The 21,934-nt window shown below is 44.4% G+C and overlaps 3 protein-coding genes across 6 annotated transcripts in view; 1 reads left to right on the top strand and 2 right to left on the bottom strand.

Moving 5' to 3' along the window:
- Positions 1 to 1,661, bottom strand: part of LOC125694325 (ras-related and estrogen-regulated growth inhibitor-like) — a 15,377-nt gene extending 13,716 nt beyond the window's left edge. Inside the window, exon 1 of the mRNA XM_048947332.1 lies at positions 1,549 to 1,661. Within this exon, the coding sequence (XP_048803289.1) occupies positions 1,549 to 1,576 (28 nt within the window). The 5' untranslated portion in view covers positions 1,577 to 1,661. The remainder of the gene's footprint in view (positions 1 to 1,548) is intronic.
- Positions 16 to 21,928, bottom strand: MRPL21 (mitochondrial ribosomal protein L21). Of its 3 annotated transcripts, none has more exons than XM_048947338.1 (7): positions 21,687 to 21,928; positions 20,037 to 20,097; positions 15,620 to 15,705; positions 12,380 to 12,543; positions 8,018 to 8,070; positions 3,150 to 3,253; positions 16 to 2,482 (listed from the first exon to the last, which is right to left on the bottom strand). In XM_048947338.1, the coding sequence occupies exons 1-7, from the start codon at positions 21,817 to 21,819 to the stop codon at positions 2,418 to 2,420; spliced, it is 666 nt and encodes a 221-aa protein (XP_048803295.1). In that variant the 5' UTR covers positions 21,820 to 21,928; the 3' UTR covers positions 16 to 2,417. The 3 variants fall into 3 exon arrangements, with proteins under 3 accessions (XP_048803295.1, XP_048803296.1, XP_048803297.1); XM_048947339.1 differs by having other exon boundaries at positions 21,775 to 21,919; XM_048947340.1 differs by lacking the exon at positions 21,687 to 21,928 and adding an exon at positions 20,999 to 21,143.
- Positions 21,845 to 21,934, top strand: part of IGHMBP2 (immunoglobulin mu DNA binding protein 2) — a 37,046-nt gene continuing 36,956 nt past the window's right edge. For both annotated transcript variants that reach the window (XM_048947290.1, XM_048947288.1), the window contains exon 1: positions 21,845 to 21,934. In XM_048947290.1, coding sequence (XP_048803247.1) covers positions 21,861 to 21,934 — 74 coding nt within the window. In that variant the 5' untranslated portion in view covers positions 21,845 to 21,860.

The raw sequence follows: 21,934 nt of genomic DNA, 5'->3' as shown, positions 1-21,934 counted from the left end.
CTGGATTAGAATCACTTTTCCCAAGGGTTTTGGTTTTTTTTTTTTCTTTTTTTTTTTCTTTTTTTTTTTTTTTTGGAGGGGACACATGGATTGAAAATATTTTTCTTTTGAATAAACCCTCAGCTCCTTCTTCCAGCTTCTGAGCCATGAAATCTCTCATGCTTTACAAGTGTTTCTCTGCAACCAGGAAAGCTAGAAATTTCCCCTGGAAGCCATGCTGTTTCTTAGCCCCAGCACTCACAGACCTTGAGAAACACATGGGAATTGTGACGTTCCCAGTCAAATTGCTTCAGCTGGCAACGCTGCTTCCGCTGCGGACTCTGAACAGCCTGTAACTGGAATGCAGTCCCTGCATAGTCTGTGGTAGTACACTCTTCATGCCAGCACGCTGGCACCACATATTGCAATTAATTGCTACTGCAGGGATCTGTGGCCCCAGCAAGGAACTAAAGCCGCCTTTGGGAGAAGCAGAAGAGGTAGCAGTGCCAGGAGAAGACGGTTTTCAAAGAAATCCCCCCATACATACTTCCGTCTGTAGGAGCTTGAAAAAGAAGAAGCAAGATGAAATGACCAAAGAAATGACCGTAGAACAGAATCATGGAATACCGTGAGTTGAAAGGAACACATAAGGAACATTGAGTCCAACTCCTAGCTCCGCACAGGACCACCCAAAAATCAGACTGTATGACTGAGATGCTCCTTGAATTACAGCAGCCTGGGGCTGTGCACACTGTCTTGAGGTGACTGTTCCAACAGCCAAATTGAACCTCTTCTGCAGAAAGATCCCTGCCTCTGTATTCTTCTAGTAGCATAAAATCTACGCACCCAACCCCCTGCACAGTCAGAGAAGGAACAGCTTCTCCCAGGGGCTGTCCATGCCAAACTATCCAAAGCAAGGAGAGACAAGTCAGCCTCTAGAGATGACCCCCTCTCTTTGGTGACTAGAGAACTGGCTTAACCCAAGCACACCCTCAAGCTGAAGTAAGGCAAGATGAAAGCAGCCTGTACTACAAAGCTTGATGCTTAAAGCACATCAAGTTATTTCCTGCATGCTTACAGTGACTTATAAGACAGGACAAGACCCAGATATACTTATGTTCATAACCAGCATTTCCTCCATTCAGAGTAGGGGCAACATTAGTTTAAGGAAGGAATTGCAGCAAAGGCACATAAGACTTGTTAGAAGCAAGGAATTCCCTACAAAAGTGCAAGGTGAACAGAGCTCACTTGTCATTTCTCAAGGTAGCTGTAGGGAATCTGACAGCTACGCCAAGAGCCTACTGAAAGCTGCAGGAAACTCTTCCTAGTTGTCATCACTGTCCAGAAACAAATGCAATCCTTTGCTGAATGCACCTTTGCTGAATATGGCCTTGCACATGCTGCTCAGTGATCTGCCTGATTTGCAGAATGTGAAAAGAGAAAAATACCAAGACCAGAGATCAAAAAAATTGCTTATGGAATAGGTATGAAATCACTAAGCCACTGGTATCTGTTATTTCAATGATAAGATACACACAGAATTTACTGCTATGCAATAGTTTGGCTCACCTTTAAGAAGAAAATTTCCCAGCTGCATCTTCTGTTGTTAATGTTTAAGAAGGATTTTCACATCTTAATACAATCTAGGAGTAGATTTGGGATCCTGCAGTATTCTCTTACCCCACACTCTTCAGCACCATGTTTGCTGTGGGTCACAAAGCACCACAGAATATTCCCAGAAGCCACACAGTGCCAAGATTGTATTAACAGATCAACAAGAGCTTGGTAAGGAGAGGAACAAAAATAAACAAATAAATAAATAGCACTTAACACTCTTAAAAATATCTTGCCTATCTGCAATCTCTGAAGAGCACCGAGTGTTTCCAAAGGAGAAACAAACTCACCAAAACATGCATGCCTCTCTGCTAGCCTTAAGTGCACCCACAGTTCCAGGGTAGGGAAACTTGCAAGGACATGAGTAACTAAGGCAAGTGGTGGGCTCTTTAAATTGACCAATTGTACACTTATGTCCTGCCCTCCAGGCTGAGAGACCCATCTGTGGGACTGGGAGTTGATGGCCCTCTTCTACAACCAGTGAAGTCCCAGTTATTTTTAAATCAGCTGAGACACAGATAAACAAAAGCACTCAGAGAAGTGTGCAGCCAAAGGTAAATGTTGTTGGCATGAAACAGCTTGTCAGCTAGCAACACAGCTGGGGTTGTTTAGGGCACTGAACAAGTAAACACCATCAATGCTGAAATAACAATTTGAAATAACAGTTAACGAAAAAAAATTCATTTGGTTTTTAAAAATAAATTACATATAGATTTCCACTTCAGACAATAGCAAGAAGTCCAGAACTTTATGACGCCTAGGCAGTTTTATTTCTGTAATTGCTTAAAGCAATAATAAGCCTAAGCTGCACGACATCCCATCAATCACGACAAACAGGGGAAAATTTCTATGGTGTTTATCCGGAGGACAGTCTGTGGATTCGTGATAACTGAAAAAGAATGAAAAGAGGAAAAAAAAAAAAAAAAAAGATCAGATGATGCATACCAGTCAGAAGGCATTTAGGCAAGCCAAGGCATAACAGTATCTAGGAGGGTGTGTGCTGACAGATGCAGCCACGTTGCAGGACAGCTACATGACAATGGTATTGCATGAGCAATAGGTCTAGGCAGAGCTCCTATGGGACAGTGTCATACTGGTTAAGATTTTAGCATCCGTTCTGCAAAGAACAGCCATCATTTTCCACCCTCTCAGCCATATCTGAGAAGGAGGAGTCAAAAGGACTGCCACAGGATACTGTTAGAGCATGTCAGTATCTGTGATTATGTAGACAGTACTTAAGGCTTTGGAAGGAGACCAAAATTGTTTTTCTTCCCTGGAATGTTTTCTTTTCCATAAAGGTTTTGAGGGTTTTTTTTTGTTTTCTTTTACAAAGCTATCTAACAAGAGGTGCTGGACAGAGGGAATAAAGTCATGATTCTTTTGCTCTGAATACAGTGGACACATCTGGGGCAGCAAGTTGGGAAAGAAGAGTGCTATGGGTATGGCAAGTACATCTCCCTTCCCAGGCACTGGTGTTGTGATACATCTCTCTTCAGGCATATCCATATCCCAGCCACAGAACAGGAGGGAAGTATTCTGTGTTCCTTATATCTTACTTTTTTTCCTTTGGTAATTGCGCTTCTTCCGAAAGCGCATGTTGATTTTTTGCCACGACACCGTCTTTTCAATCACAGTAGCCTCCACACGGACAAGATCCCTCCTTAAAAATACAGGGAAAAAAAAAAAAAAGTACCACTTGTTAATTATTTACATTCTCTGCCTGTTGATGAATAGGTTCAGAGGGAGAAGCGACACAAAGGTAACACACATCCTGCTATAAAAAGCCCAGATCCACGAGAACTACAAGGTCACCAGGGAAGAAGAAGGGACATCTGTCAGTAAGTTGGCTTTGTGGTGCAAAACCAAAAGCCTCAAGATGCTCTCCGTGGAACAGACAAGTGAAGTGCTAGTCTGAAGGGCAGTACTTTTCTGCCACATGAAGGATGAAATCAGAAACAGCTGAGGAAGGCATAATAAGAGAAGCCTGGAGGAACTTGCAGGATTACAGATCAGATAAATTCTTCCACCATGTTCACAAGATCTTTCTACCTTTCTTATGATACAGATCAAACCCACCACAGACCCTCCTCCTGTGCTCTGCTAGTCAACACAGAAGTCCTTCCTTCTTCTGTAAAGCACCCCAGACAACTGAAATAAAGTCTCCTGACCTTTCTTACTTGAATAAGTTCGACAGAAACTCAGCTGAAAGAGATTTGGCCGCTGTTTCTAGCAGAAAGCACAGGTAATCAGCTACTGGAAAAAGTCACTTCTCCCCCACAGCTCTCTTCTCCCTCCCCCTCTTGGTCTGTCCCACTTGCTTACCCCAGATTGGAAGAGAGGGCACACGCTCACTGATTTCACATACAGCTTACCTCGCAAACAGGGGAGTTCAGGTTGGGTGGTGACATCACTCAAAGTTTCAAATTGTTTCTAAAACTCACTTCTGCACATGGAAGGAAATTCTCCATGACTAAACATCCTCCTTCCCCAGTGATGAAATGAAGAGAAGAACATGGCCATATTTCCTTCATATATGACTAAAAGCCACAAAGTAATCCACTGCTCTGTATTACTCTATAAATACACATGAATAAACACCTCCTTCCCACCCAGGAAAGCTGCAGAGCACCAGCAGAAGTCCTGCTGAAGTTTGAAAATGAGAGCACTGAGAATTCTGGCTGCCACTTGAAAAAAACCCAACCTAAGAAAACAGAGTGATGCGAAGCATGTGCTGGAGGACCAGCTACCTGTCTGTTCACTGGCTCCTCTCCGAGAAGATAAACACATTCAGACAAGAGCTTTGGAAAGTGCACTTTTAATCAACAGCCACCATCAAGACAGAAGAGACACCTTCATACAGCATCACTGCAGAGTACCATTAAAAACCAATTAGCACACTGACTTTTCTGCCAGAAGACATTTAAAGAGCATTTTCTTGACAAATGACTTTGTGCTTATGGGGGGCAGAGGAGAGAAGCCCATCTATCCAGCTGTTCCAGCAAAGTCACTGAGAGGCCAAAGGTTCTGAGACATTTGGCATCCATATTAACATTTACCCTCTGGGGTATAATATCTATCAGTGACTGAATCCTTAAGTGAGGAGAGAAAGACACTCAGAAGAAAAAACTGATACATCTACATTTACTGACTAGCCCAGAAGAAAATAGACATAAAATAACCTTGATTTTAAAAGACCGCCAGGTGACCCTGCCATCCCAGCTAAAAGATGTTATCCAGATTCAGCCCAACAATAGGATCAACAACACTACTGAAATACACAGCAAGAACTATGATGCTACGAAACAAACAAAAAAACTGAACTGCACTCCAGGAGCTGGATATGTTTTGCTACTACAATTAGGGAGCTTTGCTTTCCGGGTTTAATTTCTGTCCACTGAAGGCAAAAGGAAATCTAAACTCCCACTGACTTCTCATAGGCTTGGACAGTAAAGGCATGTCAGAAACTCACTAATGATGATCACATGGGGAAACTGGAAAGCAGCCAGGCCAGATAAAACAACTCAGTCACTGAAATCTCTGAGCTGCTCTTAGAATAGGCAGAGTTTGCAGCAATACAGCCAAGCCATCTCTGATACAGCTCTCATCGCCAGACGCATCCGCTGGCCTAAACCTTGGGTAGCATTCAAGCCAACACTGGCATATCTGTAAATAGTTATCCCCCCGTGCACTGCTTATAGATGTTGAAAAGCTTTCAAGCAAACTAAGGGTGTTACTGAGAAATGGGTGAGGTGCAGGTCAAAGCTCAAAGCCAGCAGGTCCCAGTGAGTCCTCCTCTCTATTGTACAAATCCCTAGGAGCTGCTTGTTGGAAAGCTGGAGGAGGGTAGAAACCAACTTGCTGGTAAAGTGCATATAAGCAGAAAAGTTCTCAGCAAAATAGAGCCCAAGGAAAAAGAAATCTTTATTGAATGTCTTAGGTATGACTGGAATGCCTATAAAAATAAGAAAGGGGGGGGTCACACATTTCCCAGAGTTTGGGACAGCCAAGACTGTTGCTCTCAGAAAGAAAAACAAAGTGAAGATGCAAGAGCATATCTATCAATCAGATTTTATCTGGAAATAAGAAAAAATTAGGCTGAAACCTCATGGATTTAAGCTGGATTGAAAGCTTTTGTCAGTGAGCAGTGCAAGTGATCCAGGCAACCTATAGCCCCAAAGGAGCATAATTGTCAGAGTAACAACTTCAACCAAACTCTCTCCCCGCACAGAATAAGTGCATTCAGCTTCCTCCTTGTCTAGGAGGAATTTCAGACAATTCTTCATTGCTACTAAAGCCATTGCAAAAACGGTCAGGTGGCAGGAGAAAAATAAGGTTAATTTAAAGGGCAAAAACCTCTCATCAGCTGTACTCTGTATAGAAACAAACAACTTCTTGTCTCAGGAGCATCAAATCATGAGATGAAACTCATGCAAAGCTACACTTGCTTCTAATCACAGCTTTCAAAATACACAATATTTTTTACATTATACAGCTAAACAAACTACAACTGCATACCACTTGATACCCTTTGTGCCCATCGAACAGACAGCAAGTCACTCAAACAAAAACAAAACCCAACAGATTCCAGAGAAGCCAGCTACAAGTTCTCAAAACAGTCTCTGCCACACAGATATGTTTTGTTGCACTGCTGGTTTTTGTTTGTTTGTTTGTTTTTTAAGGCTTTAGAGAAGTGTCATCTTGGGGGGTATCTGCTACAGAAAATAAAAACATGACTACCTGCCCAAAACAGGACAAGTTCCTACCTGCCTCCAAGTCTGAACAGGCAAGTATTCACTGGTGTGTTTATTTTTAAAACAACAGAAAAACAAAAATGCCTCAGTTTGCATCCAACCTCTTATCTCCCCTCCAAAACGTTTGTGGTTTAGACACAACTATGAGAAAGAATTGCTGTGACGTGGAGTACAGAGAGCTGGAAAAACTGGAAAGGTTCCCCACATCTCAGAGGATGGCATCTCTTCACTGGCCCTCCACTCTGCCTCCTCCTCCACCAAAATTACTAGAGTTCAGTGTGCAATTTGGTCTGCTTCAAGCAACTGACGGTGCCTTCTGCAGACTTAGAGCACATGCAGGAATCAAACAGGTGCTTTTCTTTGTGTTCTAGAGCTCTTAGGGCACATGCCAAGTACAGCACTCCAGTGTCACTAGTTAGGAAAGCCAGGTGAAGGACAGTGCTACCAACCTGTCTGGCATGACACATCCCCATTTGCAGAATGTGTCCAGCAGCTGGATTCAGTGATCCTTATGGGTCCCTTCTTTACATATTCTGTGATCCTATTATTCTGCAAGATTATGTTTCTAGTTCTAGTAAAGGTATTTCCACTTCCTAAAGATCTTCAACAAGTAAAACAATATCTGGCAATAATTCAAAGGCTCCTGAAGATCTACCATTCCAAATCTCTTTGCAGAAGTGCTATAAAGGCTGTCAGCCCTCATAATCCTATCAAACACTAGAAACCCATGGCAGAAATCATGTTATCAAGTGTGCAAACATTATTTATAACTCTGGAATACAGACATCCTCCTGGTAATGTAAAAAGCACTCAGAAGTCAAACAGATTTGAATCTGCAAGGCATCAAGATCTACAAGCTCCTCCTTATCTGGCTGTCCTCTGCCAAATTGCTGCAGTTCAAGCCAACACTTAACATGCAGTTCAGTCTGCAGCCAGACCACAGCCAGGACTTCCAGATTCTTAAAGCACTTGCAAGCCACATTATTTTGACTAGCACTTTACCACTAGAACCTCTGGGGAAAGCTACATAGAGCTGATGACTTTGCTTCCAGCCAATGCTAAGAGTTCAACCAGCAACACTGAGTCCACACACCACTTCCTTCTGGTAAAGAAAATGCTGACAAACCAGGTGTTCTGCCCATTTGTATAGCAAGTCTGACAGCTCTAAGATAGAGCTGGTGCCATGATTGTTGGAGGCATGTAACTAGGAAGAAGGGAAAACTTGGAACTCTTCATTTAAGATTAAGACCTGCTGGATTAAATCATGGGTAAAAGGAAACAGTTGTTTTTTTTTTAAAAAAAACAAAAAAACATAAAAACAACCTTAATTAAGGCACTAAGGGACAAGCATGGATTTCTGGGTTATTTTAGGATGGCTATCACTGCAATTATGGTTAGGGAGTAAAGAGCAAAATTTACTGCTATTTTGTACAAGACTTATACATCAGAAAACAGAGCCAAGCCAATAGGGGTTAATATCCTACAGTTACCTTAGGAATAGGTACCGTGCTCTATCCTGGCACTACGGTAATAGTTAAGAGCCAGCCAAAGCTGACCAGTTTGTTTTATTTCTGATTTTTTTTCAGAATCCATAGGGCTGGGAAAAGAGATAGCACTGATAAATTCAAGTTTCTCTTCAGGTTGCAGGATAATTCTTGAATGAGATCTCTTACCCCAGGAGTGGTCTTCCAATAAGCGTGAAATCATCAGCACCAACCAGCAAAACCTACGGAAAATAATCAGACATATCAGCGGTTCATCATACTATATCACAGAAACGTGGTGGGATGTCTCCCATAACTGGAACACCACCGTTGAGGGCTATCAGCTCCTTAGAAGAGATAGGCTAGGTAGGAAGGGTGAGGGAGTTGCCCTCTATGTCAAGGAGTGGATAGGCTATGAGGAGCTCCCTCTGAGAAATCGTCAGGAACAGGTTGAGAGCTTGAGCGTTAGAATTAATGATGGGTCTAACAAAGGCCAGCTGGTGATAGGAGTATGCTACAGGTCACCTGATCAAGGGGAGACTGTTGACGAGGCTTTCTTGCTTCAGATAAGGGAGGCTTTGTGCTCACGGGCTTTTGTCCTGATGGGGGACTTCAACCATCCAGATATCTCTTGGAAAGACCACAAGGCGAGTTGCAAGAGGAGGAGGCTCCTGGAATGTGTTGATGATAACTTTCTGGTCCAGGTGTTGGACAGAGCGACCAGAGGTGAAGCATTGCTGGACCTGCTGCTCACCAATGCGGAGGAAATCATTAACGGTGTTAAGGCTGGAGGCAGCCTGGGCTGCAGTGACCACACCCCCTGGTCAAGTTTGTGATCTCTGGGGATGTGAGTGGCAAAGAGTGGCATCAGGACCCTGAACTTTAGAAGAGCAAACTTCAAGCTGTTCAATGGACTGTTGGCTGAGATCCCCTGGGATGCTGTCTTTAAAAACAAAGATGTTGAGGAGAGCTGGCTGTTCTTCAAGAATGCCTTCATGAGAGTACAAGAACTCTCCGTCCCTCTGAATAAGAAAGCAGGCAGAGGAGGTAGGAAGCCGGCATGGCTCAGTAAGGACCTGCTGGGCACGCTGAGCACGAAGAAAGCTGCACACAAGCTCTGGAAACAAGGCTATGTCACCTGGGAAGAATACAGGGATATTGTCCGGACTTGCAGATGTGGGATCAGGAAAGCCAAGGCACAGGTGGAACTGAACTTAACATGGGACATGAAAAACAATAGGAAGACTTTCTACGGGTACATTGGCCAGAAGAGACGGGCCAAAGCAAATGTACCTCCTTTGGTAAATGTAAAAGAACTGACTTCAGTGGATGAAGAGAAAGCTGAGGTACTGAATGAATTCTTTGCCTCGGTCTCCACTGGCAGCCAGGATTCCCGTACTTCTCACGTCCCTGAGCCCTGCACCCCTAAACCTCTAGGTGGAGACTGGGGTGATAAATCCCTCCCTTCTGTGAGGACAGAGCAGGTCCGAGACTGCCTCATGAGACTGAATGTGTACAAGTCCATGGGGCCGGATGGCGTGCATCCCAGGGTTCTGAAGGAGCTGGCTGAGGTGGTTGCCGAGCTGCTCTCCAACATATTTGAAAAGTCGTGGCTGTCAGGTGAGGTCCCGGATGACTGGAGGAAGGATCACGTCACTGCCATTTACAAGAAGGGGAGCAAGGAGGACCTGGGGAACTACAGGCCAATGAGTCTCACCTCCGTGCCTGGGAGGATCATGGCACAGATCATCCTAGATGACATGCTTGATCACATGAGGAATGAGCGTGTGATCTAAGACAGCCAGCACAGCTTCACCAGGGGAAGGTCATGCCTGACCAGTCTGGTGGCCTTCTATGATGGAGTGACCACATTGGTGGACAAGGGAAAGGCAAGCAATGTCATTTACCTGGACTTGAGCAGGGCCCTTGACATGGTCCCCCACCACATCCTTATCTCCAAATTGGAGGGATGTGGATTTGATGGGTGGACCACTCCACGGATAAGAAATTGGTTAAAAGGCCACAGACAGAGGGTGGTCATCAATGGCTCTGTGTCCAGATGGAGGCTGGTAATGAGCGGTGTCCCCCAGAGGTCTGTCTTGGGACCGGTGCTCTGTAACATCTTTATCAGTGGCATCGATGATGGAATCGAGTGCACCCTCAGCAAGCTTGCTGACAACACCAAGCTGAATGGTGCGGTCAACACGGTAGAAGGAAGGAATGCCATTCAGTGGGACCTCAAGAGGCTAGAAGGGTGGGCCTGGGTGAACCTGATGAGGTTCAACACAGCAAAGCGCACAGTTTTGCAAGTGGGCCAGAGGAATCCCAGGCGTCCATACAGACTGGAAGAAGCAGTCCTTGAGAGCAGCCCTGAAGAGAAGGACCTGGGGGTCCTGATGGATGAAAAACTTAACGTCAGCCAACAGTGTGCTCTTGTAGCTTGGAAGGCAAATGGTATCCTGGGCTCCATCGGAAGAGGGGTGGCCAGCAGGGACAGAGAGGTGATTGTCCCCCTCTACTCTGCTCTTGTGAGGCCTCATCTGCAGTACTGAGTCCAAGTGTGGAGCCCCCAGCACAAGAAAGACAGGGAGCTGTTGGAGAGGGTCCAGAGGAGAGCCACAAAGATGATCAGGGGACTGGAGCACCTCCCCTATGAGGACAGGCTGAGGGAGCTGAGCTTGTTCGGCCTGGAGAAAAGAAGGCAGTGGGGTGACCTCATTGCAGCCTTTCAGTACCTAAAGGGAGCCTACAAACAGAAGGGGAATCAACTCTTTGAAAGGGTTGATAACTGCAGGACGAGGAGAAATGGTTTTAAGTTGAGGAAGGGAAGATTTAGGTTGGATGTCAGCAGGAAGTTCTTTACAGAGAGAGTGGTGAGGTGCTGGAACAGCTGCCCAGAGAGGTTGTAGATGCCCCGTCCCTGGAGGTGTTCAAGGCCAGATTGGATGGGGCCCTGGGCAGCCTGGTCTAGCACTGAACGGGGAGGTTGGTGGCCCTGCATGTGGCAGGGGGGTTGGGGATTCATGATCCTTGAGGTCCTTTCCAATCCTGGTCATTCTGCGATTCTGTGATACCAGCAATATTTTCCAAATTCTGTAGCCACCATACAGGAGCCAAACTGCTTAAAAATGGGTCTTTACATGTTTCAAACCTGGCATCATTACTAGAGAGTACCAGTGGAGAATGGCAGCTCACAGGCAAGAAACAGATTCATAAAACAGACAGACTTCCGGAACTTCATTTGAAAACATACTTTAGAAGTATCTTTCACACCAATCAGAACATACTGAACTTTCCTGTTCTGGCTCACCAACAGCTGTAAAAGATACGAAAAGCAATACAGGGAAGAATACAGTTTTGCGTGGGTGCTGAATGAGTGGCAGCTCCTAAAATCATTGGGTTTTATAGCAATTGCAACATACCCTCTACAGAAACACTTTAATCATTGTCCTCCCTGAGGCCTCAAGATGGACAGTAAAAAATGAATAGCTGAGGTTGGTTCACCACCACAGAGACAAACCCTTTCATTTCAGGGCATTTCAATCACACAACCATCCAAGAAGCAGGAGAAATAATAAGAGAAGTTCTCATGAGAAGAGACAGCATTTCATACAGATTGCCTCCTTCCATGCTAACTGTATGGTAGAAGTTTAAAAGCAACATAGAAATGGATGTTATGTGTTCTACTTTTTCCTTCAAAAAGATATTTTTCAGTGAAATTCCTACAGGAGTATGGTGGTGTTGGGTTATGGTGGTTAGGCAAGTTCTTAACCTTCATTTTCTCAAAGACCTCTGTTCTCCTGCTTGGCTGCTCTGTGCAAGTCACTTCTCCACTGTATGTGAAGACGCAGGACACAGATGAAAACATAGCTAAGAAGTCACCTTTAAGCAGGACTTTCAGAGCTAATTGTCCTGAAAGTGAATTGCCCTTCTCTCCTTAACTGCTTGCTTGGCTCTAACAACTCAATTTTAATCCAACAAAATCCTACTTCAGAGTCTTTCATTTAAAATTTTAATTAATGAGCCTCTACAAGTTCCTGCTAGTTAACCGAGACTAGGGATAAATATGTTGAGTTGCATCTTGGCAATTCTCCCCTACATGCAGCATCCCTCTCCCTCCACCCAACACACTCAGCATGATAACGATCTTGGAAAGCTCTGAGCAGTGACAGCTCCTCTGGGAGTACTGTCAGTGTTTTGGGTGTAGTAGTCTCAAGGTAAACAGTCTTTCTTTCACTGTCATCTCTAAAAACAACAATTGTAATTTTCTTTTTTTGTATGAAGTTAGTACAACAGAAATCTGTCTTCTAACAGAGTCTGTCACAACTCATTCCAACCTCATTCAACAGAAACCACATTAACATTATCACTAACAACACACCTCAGATTGCAATAAAACTAAGACAAGAAAAAAAAAGCTGAAAATAAAGCTGGGAGATCCCACAGGAGCTCTTCAAGACTTTTGAAAAACTGATTATGAATTTTGCCTCAGGAAACGTTCGCAGCAGAAACAGCCTGGAGGTCACAGGCACTGTGGACAAGGCACGTTACCTTTTCCATCCGGATTCGGTCTCCACATTCAGCCTGTAGCACATTGTCCATCATAATTAAGTCTTCACTGGTTATTTTGTACTGTTTGCTGGCAAAGTGAACCACAGCAAAGAGCCTCCCGTACTGCCCTGTTGCAATCAGCTCATTCACCTTTTGCACCACTTCTGTTGGCAAAGAGCAGAGAAGAAATCAGAGTAGAAAACCCAACAAAGCGTGAAGAGTCGATCAGAATTAACTCAGCCACACTGCTCTCCCACCTACACTGTTACCTTTGGGGAATCTCAAGTTCAAAAAGGGTGTAGATGTGTACTTAGGGACATGATTTAAGGGGCAATATTGGTAAGTCAGTGTGCAGTTGGAATAGATGATCTTGAAGGTCTTTTCCAACCTTAATAATTTATGGTAAGAGCAATGCTGTTTCCTACAGGGCATGAGTCACCCTTTTGCAAACCTTTCTGCCTTCTGGTTGCTGTAAGAACCTACTCTTAGTAAGCATGCAAGCAGACACCTATAAATATATCATGCAACTAATTCCAAGCAGTTGATTTCTCAGCCTCTTTCTTAGGCATCCTGAAACGCACTGTACTCAAATACAAAGCATTCGAGAAGAGAGTGCTTGTCTACACATCTGGAATGGAGCTCTCCTCAATTTCCAAGTAATGCATGAAAAGGCCAGGACACTAAATACTTGGTAAAGCAACCAGGAACATCAAGAGCAGTTCTGCAAAGTACACAGGAAGAAGGACTCCAGCACGCTAACAAAACCTGGCCTAAGAACCTGCAGCAAAAGCTGGAAAGACTTCCAGAAAAGCTCTTCCTATACACACATGCAACTAGAGCAAGGTGCCAGGAGCAGTATAAATTCCAGGGACAAGGTCCTGCATAGCACATGCACATAACTCAGATTTCTGTGATCAACTTCCTGTGCAGTGAAGCCAAAAATCAAGTTTTACGAGAACATCAAAAGGCCCTTTTTAATGAGTGCTATTCCCCTGCCAAATAGCAGCTTTCCACCATCTCAGGCTGATCAGAAAAAGAGTAACTTTGCTATAACTGGAAAAATAGACTTTCTTCATTGTCCTCACAAGTGGCTGAATCCCTGTTCTTTTCTTGGAATGTAAACAAACTATAATAACCATTTGGGAAAGACAAGCACTTACAACCAAACTAAGTCCAACACTTACAGGAACACTGTGAAAGTGTCCAAGTTTCAAACCAGCAAACTATTACAGGTAGAGGTTAGAAGAGAAATTGTTTCACAAGACAGTAGTTAGTACAATTCTCACTAAAACTAAGGGCTGTGCTTCTGTGTTGCTGGAATTGCCATCCCAGGAGAAAAGTCCCCTGTGTATTCTCTGATTCAGAGTGCTCCACTCCCAGAAGTCCACAGAGAAGTATGATACCTTTGTCTTTGTTACAAACCCCAATGCACAACAGGATGCAACAAATTTATTTCAGATCTAAACTGATGATGCATGTATTTCAGTAGTACTGTGGTCAACATCTCAAAACCAGCATTTCAAAACACTGACCTTGGCCAAAAAAAAAAAAAAAAAAAACAAAAAAAAAACTTCTAACAAGGTTTACTCCCTCACCAAATTTCAACTTTCTACCACACAACTTCTTCATCTTTTTATATCAGAAAAGGATAAGTGTTCTTTAACATCATGGACTCTGAAGTTATTGCTTGCTCTTCCAAACATTTCTAATGACAGGAAACATCAATGGATACTACCATCTGACTGTTAGGACAGCTTGAATCTCAGCATCATGTGGAATGATGGTTCTTAAAATATCCACGTCTGTTTCCACAGACAGCGGGAGAATATCAGGCAGAATTCAAATGGTCTAGTTGCTGTTTGCTTTGGATAAGCACAGCCAGGAGATAGCAATGCAAGCTCATAAACAGTAGGAGGTTACAAGGCACGGAAATCACAACAACCCCAACGATCCCATGTGAAGCAGTCAGAAGAACATGGGACCTTATTCACCCCAGGGCGTCAGCAAATCAAATAAAGCAGTTTATGGTTCACTGCTGGGTCAGATCATTCTCTGGGACAGAACACTTATCTGTCACTTGAGCAATCCCAGACATGCAGAGAAAATGAAAAGCAGGATAAAAACAAAGTCAGAGAGAAGACCTGGAAGAAGCAGCTCTCTCCAAGGCACATCACTCGCACAGTTATTACCACATTTTTGGTATGCTATGGGAAACTATCTGTTAAAACAATGGCAAAGCTTTGCTTCTCTCCTTCCACTGTTTCCTTGTAGATATCTCTCCTTCACTTCTCAGGCCTCTCCAAACTATAGCCTTCAGAATGTCCTTTCAGGTGCCTTTCACTGATGTCCTAGAAGCTAATGCAACAAGACAGTAAGACAGCCTGTTAATAAAAAGCTCCTTTCTTTCATGTAGCAGATGACTGCTAATTGCCCACCACCACAGGAGCTGTAAGAGAAATTCACCCACTAGGGCTTGCTACTGTTCTGAGAAACGTTCTGTACCTGTGCTGGCTTTTCTTCTACCATCTGTAGCAGGGCATGGATGACAACAACCCCTCCCAGACAACATAAGGCTACATACATATTTCCTTCTCTGTATTTCCATATCTCTACCAGCGAGGGGGAACCAGTGTCTGGTTGTTCAACAGCTACATTCATATGCTGACTTGTGAGGTTAACTCCTGTCTGATCCACGGGCTTCTACCAGGAGGGCTAGTGCCTGTGTTCAGTGATCCTGACAAAATGTGTGGACAAGCATGCATTCTCTAACGCTGTTTTGCTTCCCACCTGCTTGCTGCCTAATGCCACATCTCTGTCATGTGCACACTGTCCAACTGCATATAATGGCTCCAGCATTCTGTATTATTCACTAATAAATATCAGCTTTCTGATGTGCCCACTATCCAATTGCTTATGCTGGCTTCCGCATTTTGTTGTATCCACTAGAAGAAAAGACAGCTATTCCCTCCAGTTGAAAAGCCACACTTTATGCTTTAGGTAGCAACACATCCCATCAAATAAGAGCCCTTGGAGAGCAGTATGACCTGTCAGGCTGTCACAAACTAAAGGACTTCATAATCTACCCAAATCTCTAATACAGGCAGTCAGAGCATGAGTCCGGTGACACTAAAAGGAAAGAACAAAAAGCCTGAATCACTGAAGACACTGATATAAACTCAATCAAGTCACCAGTGTCAACACTAGAGTGTGAAGCTTCACTTGGAGACTTGAGACCTTTACCTGCATGGTGCTTCGCTTCTTCCACTGGATTTGGCAATTTCACTTCAGGCCATGGGGGTGAAGTCAGAGATGTTTTGGCAACAATCCTGTGAACGATAAGGTTGATAAAGAAGATCCATGTGTAACAAACAGATCTCTCCAAAAGATGCAAAAAACACAAACATTTGGCTTCATTTCTGAGCTCAATCCGCAAAAGCTCTGCCTAACACAGTCACTGCTCCCAGGACCCAATGTCATTTAGGTCTACCATGAAATGCTGTAAGCTTTAAATAAATGGAATAAACATCTCAGTGGTTGGTTTGTTTTACACCCTTCCTATCACAACATGGGGAAAATGGATTTTTTTTTCCCCCCCACTTACCACTTCAGAATGTTATTGGAAATAGATCAAAACAACAGATCACAAAGAAACCAACAGAAATAACATAAAATTCAGCTAAGCTGGGTTGTGGCTTGCCCCGATGATCTGCAGCTAGATGTGCTAATGATGATCAAGCCCAGTGATCACCACCTACTTTCCACCACCTTGTTTTTACTGACTGGACCAGTTGGAGCAGACGTACCTAAAGCCCTGCTTGCATATAAGTTTTAGATGAAGGTCTCTTATTAAGCTTTTCCACGGATATATCCTTTGACACAGTCCCACTGAACGCCATTCTTTATCAGAATCAGAAAAATATGGATTTGATGGGTGGACTGTTCAGTGGAAGAGGAATTGGTTGTGAGACTATCCAGAGAATGGCAATCAATGGCTCCATGTCCAGATGGAGATTGGTGACGAGTGGTGCCCTCCTGGTCAGTTCTGGGACCAGCATTTTTTTTTTTAAAAAAAAAAACACCTTCGTCAACAATGGGATCAAGTGCACCCTCAGCAAGTTTGTGGATGACACTGAGCTCTGGAGGGCAGCCAGCACACCAGATGCCATTCAGAAAGACCTAGACAGGCTGAGCAGTGAGCTCAGGGAAACATCCCGAGGTTCAACAAAACCAAGTGCAAGGACTGCACCTGGGTCATGGCCCAGTATCAATACAAGCTGGAGGATATAAGGATGTAACAGAGCCCTGCAGAAAAGAGAGCGTACTGGTGTATGGCACTTGGACATGAGCCAGCAATGTGCCCTCACAGCCCAGAAAGCCAACTGTATCCTGGGCCACATCAAAAGAAGAGTGGCCAGCAGGGCAAGGGAGTTCCTGCCCCTCTGCTCTGCGCTGGTGAGACCTCACCTGGAGTACTGCATCCAGATGTGAAGTCCTCACTGCAGGAGAGACATGAACCTGCTGGAGTGTGTAGAGGAGGACCACTAATATGATGGAACACCTCCTCTGTGAGGACAGGCTGAAATAGCTGTTCAGCCTAGAGAATAGAAGGCTCCAGGGAGACCTGGAGTATCTAAAGAGGGGCTGTAAGAAAGAAGGGAACAGACTCTTTAGCAGGGTCTGTTGTGACAGGACAAGCAGAAATGGATTCAAACTTTCATCTAGTGTCGATGTAAGGAAGAAGGCTTTTTAACACTAAAGGTAATGAAGCACTGAAACAGGTTGCCTAGAGTGGTGGACGCCCTGTCCCTGAAGACACGCAAGGTCAGGCTGGATGGAGCTCCGAACACCCCAACCTAGCTGTCTTGTGTCCCTGTTCACTGCAGGGGAGTTGGACCAGATGGCCTTTAAGGGTCCTTTCCAACTTAATTCTATGATCCAAGTTACCACTACAGCTGAGAGACTGAACACATAATGTTCCTCACCCTGCTTCAGTACCAGCACAAAGCCCTGCAATTATCCAATAGTGGGGTGTCATCCAGGAGGCAATCAACTTGCCTTTGACTGTGAAGAAGGGCTAAGGAGCATTCTTAAATCAGCCTCAAACACTATGAATACTAACACATCCTTTTATACTCTACTTGCAATGCTCTTCTCTGTGAAATAGTTTTGAGAGGGTCCTAAGACCACAGCTGGGTTCTTTATAGGAGAGTTATGAGACTGCTCTTCTTTTGTCACTTCCAGCTGCAAAACCTGAATGGCAATAATAACTTTCTCTCACCCCAGGTGCAATTCAGCACATTACAATACAAGTATTCAACCCAAAAGCTTCCTCTGTGTCATTACCATGTCTGTCTACAACCTATACCATGCTGGGGAGGGACAACGAGAGATCTCTTAGACCTACGCCTGTCTTCATTCAGGTGGCTCACAAAAAGGAGCAGAAGCATGCACCATCTCGCATTCAGCCAGCCAAGCACAAGCATCATTCCTCAACTTATTTCTAAAAGGGGCCAATTAAATCCTTATTCATCGTGAACAGGTAGCTTTCACTGTTGTGACATAAAATTGCTTTAATAGCATTTCTTTTCAAAATACTTTGTAACAACATTGCTGAGGCAAGAGCCTTTCCATTTTAAGACTTGACATCAGTTCCTGCAGTCCCTACTGGGATCATCCTGGGAGAGTTCTGAGCGTTTCCCTTTTAGGACCTTTAATAGACCATGGGATCAACTCAAACTGCCTCAGCAAGTTATTGTACTTGAAAACTGCTCTAACTTGCTCCACCTAAATGTTGCTCTGTTACTTACTGAAAATGGTACATGGTTATCACAAGGTGCAACACCTTCATTTTAGTGAAACACTGGGGGTTTGAATGCAAGCAGGGAACGGCATTGACACAGAAGACCAAAAGCAGCTAGGGGTATTTAGCTATCAGCCAGAAACATTTTTTCATTACCTGTTACAGTGAAGTCTCTCTGCTTTTCTCAGGAATATCACTGGGAGGGAAGCTCTGTCTGAAAACTGAACTGATCCTTTACAACCTCAAGCCCTGTACAGTCATATTGCAGGTACCCACATGCGTATGCTGCTCTTATCGACAGCAGTGTAGATAGCACTAAATCATGAGAGCCCTACTAAAAAAAAAAAAAAATCAGAGCTAAACAACAATTAACTCTGCTCTAATACGCCACTGGGTGTTAATTCAAAAATGAAATGCTACGTACAGCTCACAGCATGAGTTCAAACAGTAAAAATGCAAATAGCACTTGCTTGTAATTAGCTGTTTTTCAAGATCTGGACAAGAAGCAGCAAGGAGAACCAGAGGCAACTGTTTACTTCTCTGCATTAGAGACAGTTACAGAAAACTACTGATTTGTTCCCTAAGAAACAGTGGAGAGAAGAGTGCCACTCTAACCAGGAGCAGCACTTTGCACATGCAATGCTTTCATCACAACTGCAGTACGCCCTCCAGGAGGTCGGGAAAGGAGGCACAAGGCCCACACAGCTGCATTTAGAGATTATTCAGAGAGGTGCCAAATGCCTTCTGTCAGAGCAGGACACATGGCTGAAGGGCAGCAGATTACAATTCCTTACTAAGCAGAGATTTAGTAAAAGGGAGGTAGATTCACCCTGGATCTCAATTTGATTATCAGAAAGATACTGGTTTCTGAAATTTGAAGAGAGAGGTTCTGCTCACTAATTACCATCTATAAAACAATGGAAAGGTCAGAATTTCCTGGAGGCTGAGATCCACATTTTCCATAACTCACTCAGGATGCACAAACCATTCAGGAAAAGAACATTAGATGATAGCTTTTGAAGGCAACATTAACACTGTGTTCGACTGGTTTATTCAGTAATGCAAAAAAAGCCCCTTAAAGAGCTTAAATTAACAGAAACTCAAAGTAATTGCTAGCACCAAGGCTTTCTGGGCTTGTTGTAGGGTTTAATAACAATGTTGTGCACTGTGCCGTGGAGGCTGAGATCCAAACTGTGTTCCCACACACAGAAGAGACTACCCCCTTGAATCCTCCTGCAGCACAGATGAATTTTGTCGTTTCCCCCAGATGCTGCTCATAGGACTTCCTTATCTCTGCAGTGTCCCCTTCTGGGGAAAACAAGAAGTAGCACAGCCTGCAGCTTGAAACAAGTATTTCTGTACTAGGTCTCAATAGAGGAAACAAAATGAAGACACAAGCAAGCATTTCTAGAAGTGCTGAAATTAACAAAGCCTAAAGTCTGCTGAATTGATGTCCTCTAGCAACTGGCCTCTTAATTACATCTTATAAAAAGCTCAAATTCAGTATTTATGAGAGAACAGCAACTCCTGCTAGGAAATAAACCTCACCTATACCTAGACAAGCAACAGCTGAGTGGCTTCTCTTGCTGTTTGCTATGGACTGAACCACACTGCAGCCCTTAGCTCAGTGGAAGGTTTAATTATCTCTTTATTCAGCTTCACAAGGCAATGCAAGTAGCCTAGCACAGGTGACAAAGGGGAGGCAGAGTGTCTAAAACTTATTCAGAAGTAAAAAACGAAGGGATCTGGTAAGTCTCTCTTCTATAGAGAAACAGGCTCCTGGCTCCATTCCCCCTCCCACACTCCCCCTGGTAAGCAAGGGGGCAAAAATGAAAGCAGAGTATCATTTGACATTACCCTTCCTGTAGAGGTGTGCTCTGGGAGCTCTGGAGGCGAACCACAGATGAAAACAAGAAAGCTAAAAAAGGAGAGAAGGAGAAAGTATTAAAACCAAGCAGCAACAGTTGGACTCTTAATCTTTTACTGAGGCAATAGTACAGTGATGCTGAAGGAAACATCACCACTTCCTGATACTGTTTTCTGCCTATAAAACTTTGTATAGGTTCCACCACAATGAAGAATGCAAAAGAAGGCACATGACCATAGAATCATAAATGTTGGAAAGGACCTCCAAGATTGATAGGTTGATAACCCACTAACCACATCCCTTGGTGTGGTACCTCCATGGCTCTTGAACACCTCCAGGTATGATGACTCCACCACTTCCCTGGGCAACCTGTTCCTCTTTTTGAGATTTTTTTTTAAAAAAAACTAATATCCAATCTGAAGCTCCCCTGGTGCAACTTGAGGCCATCACTTCTCATCCTATTGCTGTTACCTGGGAGAAGAGGCTGGCTGCTTCCCCACCGCAGTCTCCTGTCAGGGAGTTGTAAAGAGCCATACGGTCTCCCCCAAGCCTCCTCTTCTCCACTGGAAACAATCCCAGTTCCCTCAACCACTCTTGATGAGAGTTATGCTCCAGACCCTTCACTGGAACAAAACTGCACACAATCTCAAGATGTGGCCTCACCAATGCTGACAAAGGACTATCAGCTGTGTGTAGCACTGCATGAGAGCAGGAGAAAGGTCTTATCCTACAAGCACACTTGGCTCAAGTGCCACTTCCAGCAAGACAGAACAGATACACAAAGAGTGCACCCCATAGCGATACACTCATAGCACCCTACCTCCTTGAAAGAACAACAGAACGAAACAACCATGGGGCATAGGGGAGCAAGTGGTCTGAACTGTCGTGTGCTTTCTTAACTCTGCACTGTTGCTAAAAGGATCTCTCCCAAAATGGGGACAAGAACGCTTACACTTCATTTATCAGGTGATTCTAGGCAAATTTATTGAGTCTTAGGAAGTTTTCAACTAAAAGCCCACCACAGGAGTGTGGTTTGAAGTCCTGGGGACTCCAAGCAGATACCACAACCCCAAGGGAAGACCAAATGGAAGAGCAGAAGGTACACCAGGTTTGGTTTCACCGCTTTTGTGTCTGGATTTCCACCATTCCAGATGTTGATTTTCTTCTAGGCCGGAGGGATAGGGAGTTATGGAGCTAAATAGGTGAGAATAACACAAACACAGAAAGAACAGTGGCTTACTACAACCCAGAATCACAGAATCACTCAGGTTGGAAAAAACCACTACAATCAACAATTACAACCATCAACCCAACCCCACCATACCCACTAACCGTGTAACTCATGTTGCACTTTGGAATACAGATTCAGTATTTTCAGAGGAGAGACCCAGGAACATATGCTGAGAGGCTAATCATCTCAGAAACAGCAACAAGCCTTGCTGAAGCAATTTGCTCAATTAAAACGCACAGTTCCCTCACAGGATCACCGCCTTCCTCACCCACCAGCCAAAAGGCACGCTGAAAGCCCCTTAACCCCAACGGCTCACCCCACCTTTACGGAGGCGAGCCACACGTAGCTCTTCACAGCACACCCCCTCACAAAGTCACAGAGCCGAATCCCACCCTTCCTTTTCACGCACGTTTCCCCTCGCGTTTCTCACAGCCCGCCCTGCGAGCAGCAAGAAGCCGGAGACGAAGGTTGGCCGTTCCCACCCGGCCGTCCCTCACCCGCCGCTCGCCGCTTGACTGCTGCCAGCGCCGCCATGACAGCATCCCCCCTCCGACCCGGAAGCGGAAATGCCCGTGGGGCCAAGATGGCGGCGGAGGCGGCTGAACGGCAGCTGGAGCTGCTGAGGGAGGAGCGGGAGGCCGAGCTCGCCGAGAGAAG

Source organism: Lagopus muta, chromosome 6, assembly GCF_023343835.1.
Source record: "Lagopus muta isolate bLagMut1 chromosome 6, bLagMut1 primary, whole genome shotgun sequence".
Taxonomy (NCBI): Eukaryota; Metazoa; Chordata; class Aves; order Galliformes; family Phasianidae; genus Lagopus; species Lagopus muta.
Note: the sequence above shows the minus strand (reverse complement) of the source record. Positions and strands in the feature narration are given on the sequence as shown.

Excerpts from the sequence above, each read along its gene's own strand:
- MRPL21 (XM_048947338.1), bottom strand. The coding sequence starts at position 21,819 with ATGCTGTCATGGCGGCGCTGGCAGCAGTCAAGCGGCGAGCGGCGGGTG. Across the intron at positions 20,098-21,686 it reads TGAGAAACGCGAGGGGAAAC|CTTTCTTGTTTTCATCTGTG; the intron begins GTGCGTGAAAAG and ends CTCCTTTTTTAG. Across the intron at positions 15,706-20,036 it reads AGCACACCTCTACAGGAAGG|GATTGTTGCCAAAACATCTC; the intron begins GTAATGTCAAAT and ends TATCGTTCACAG.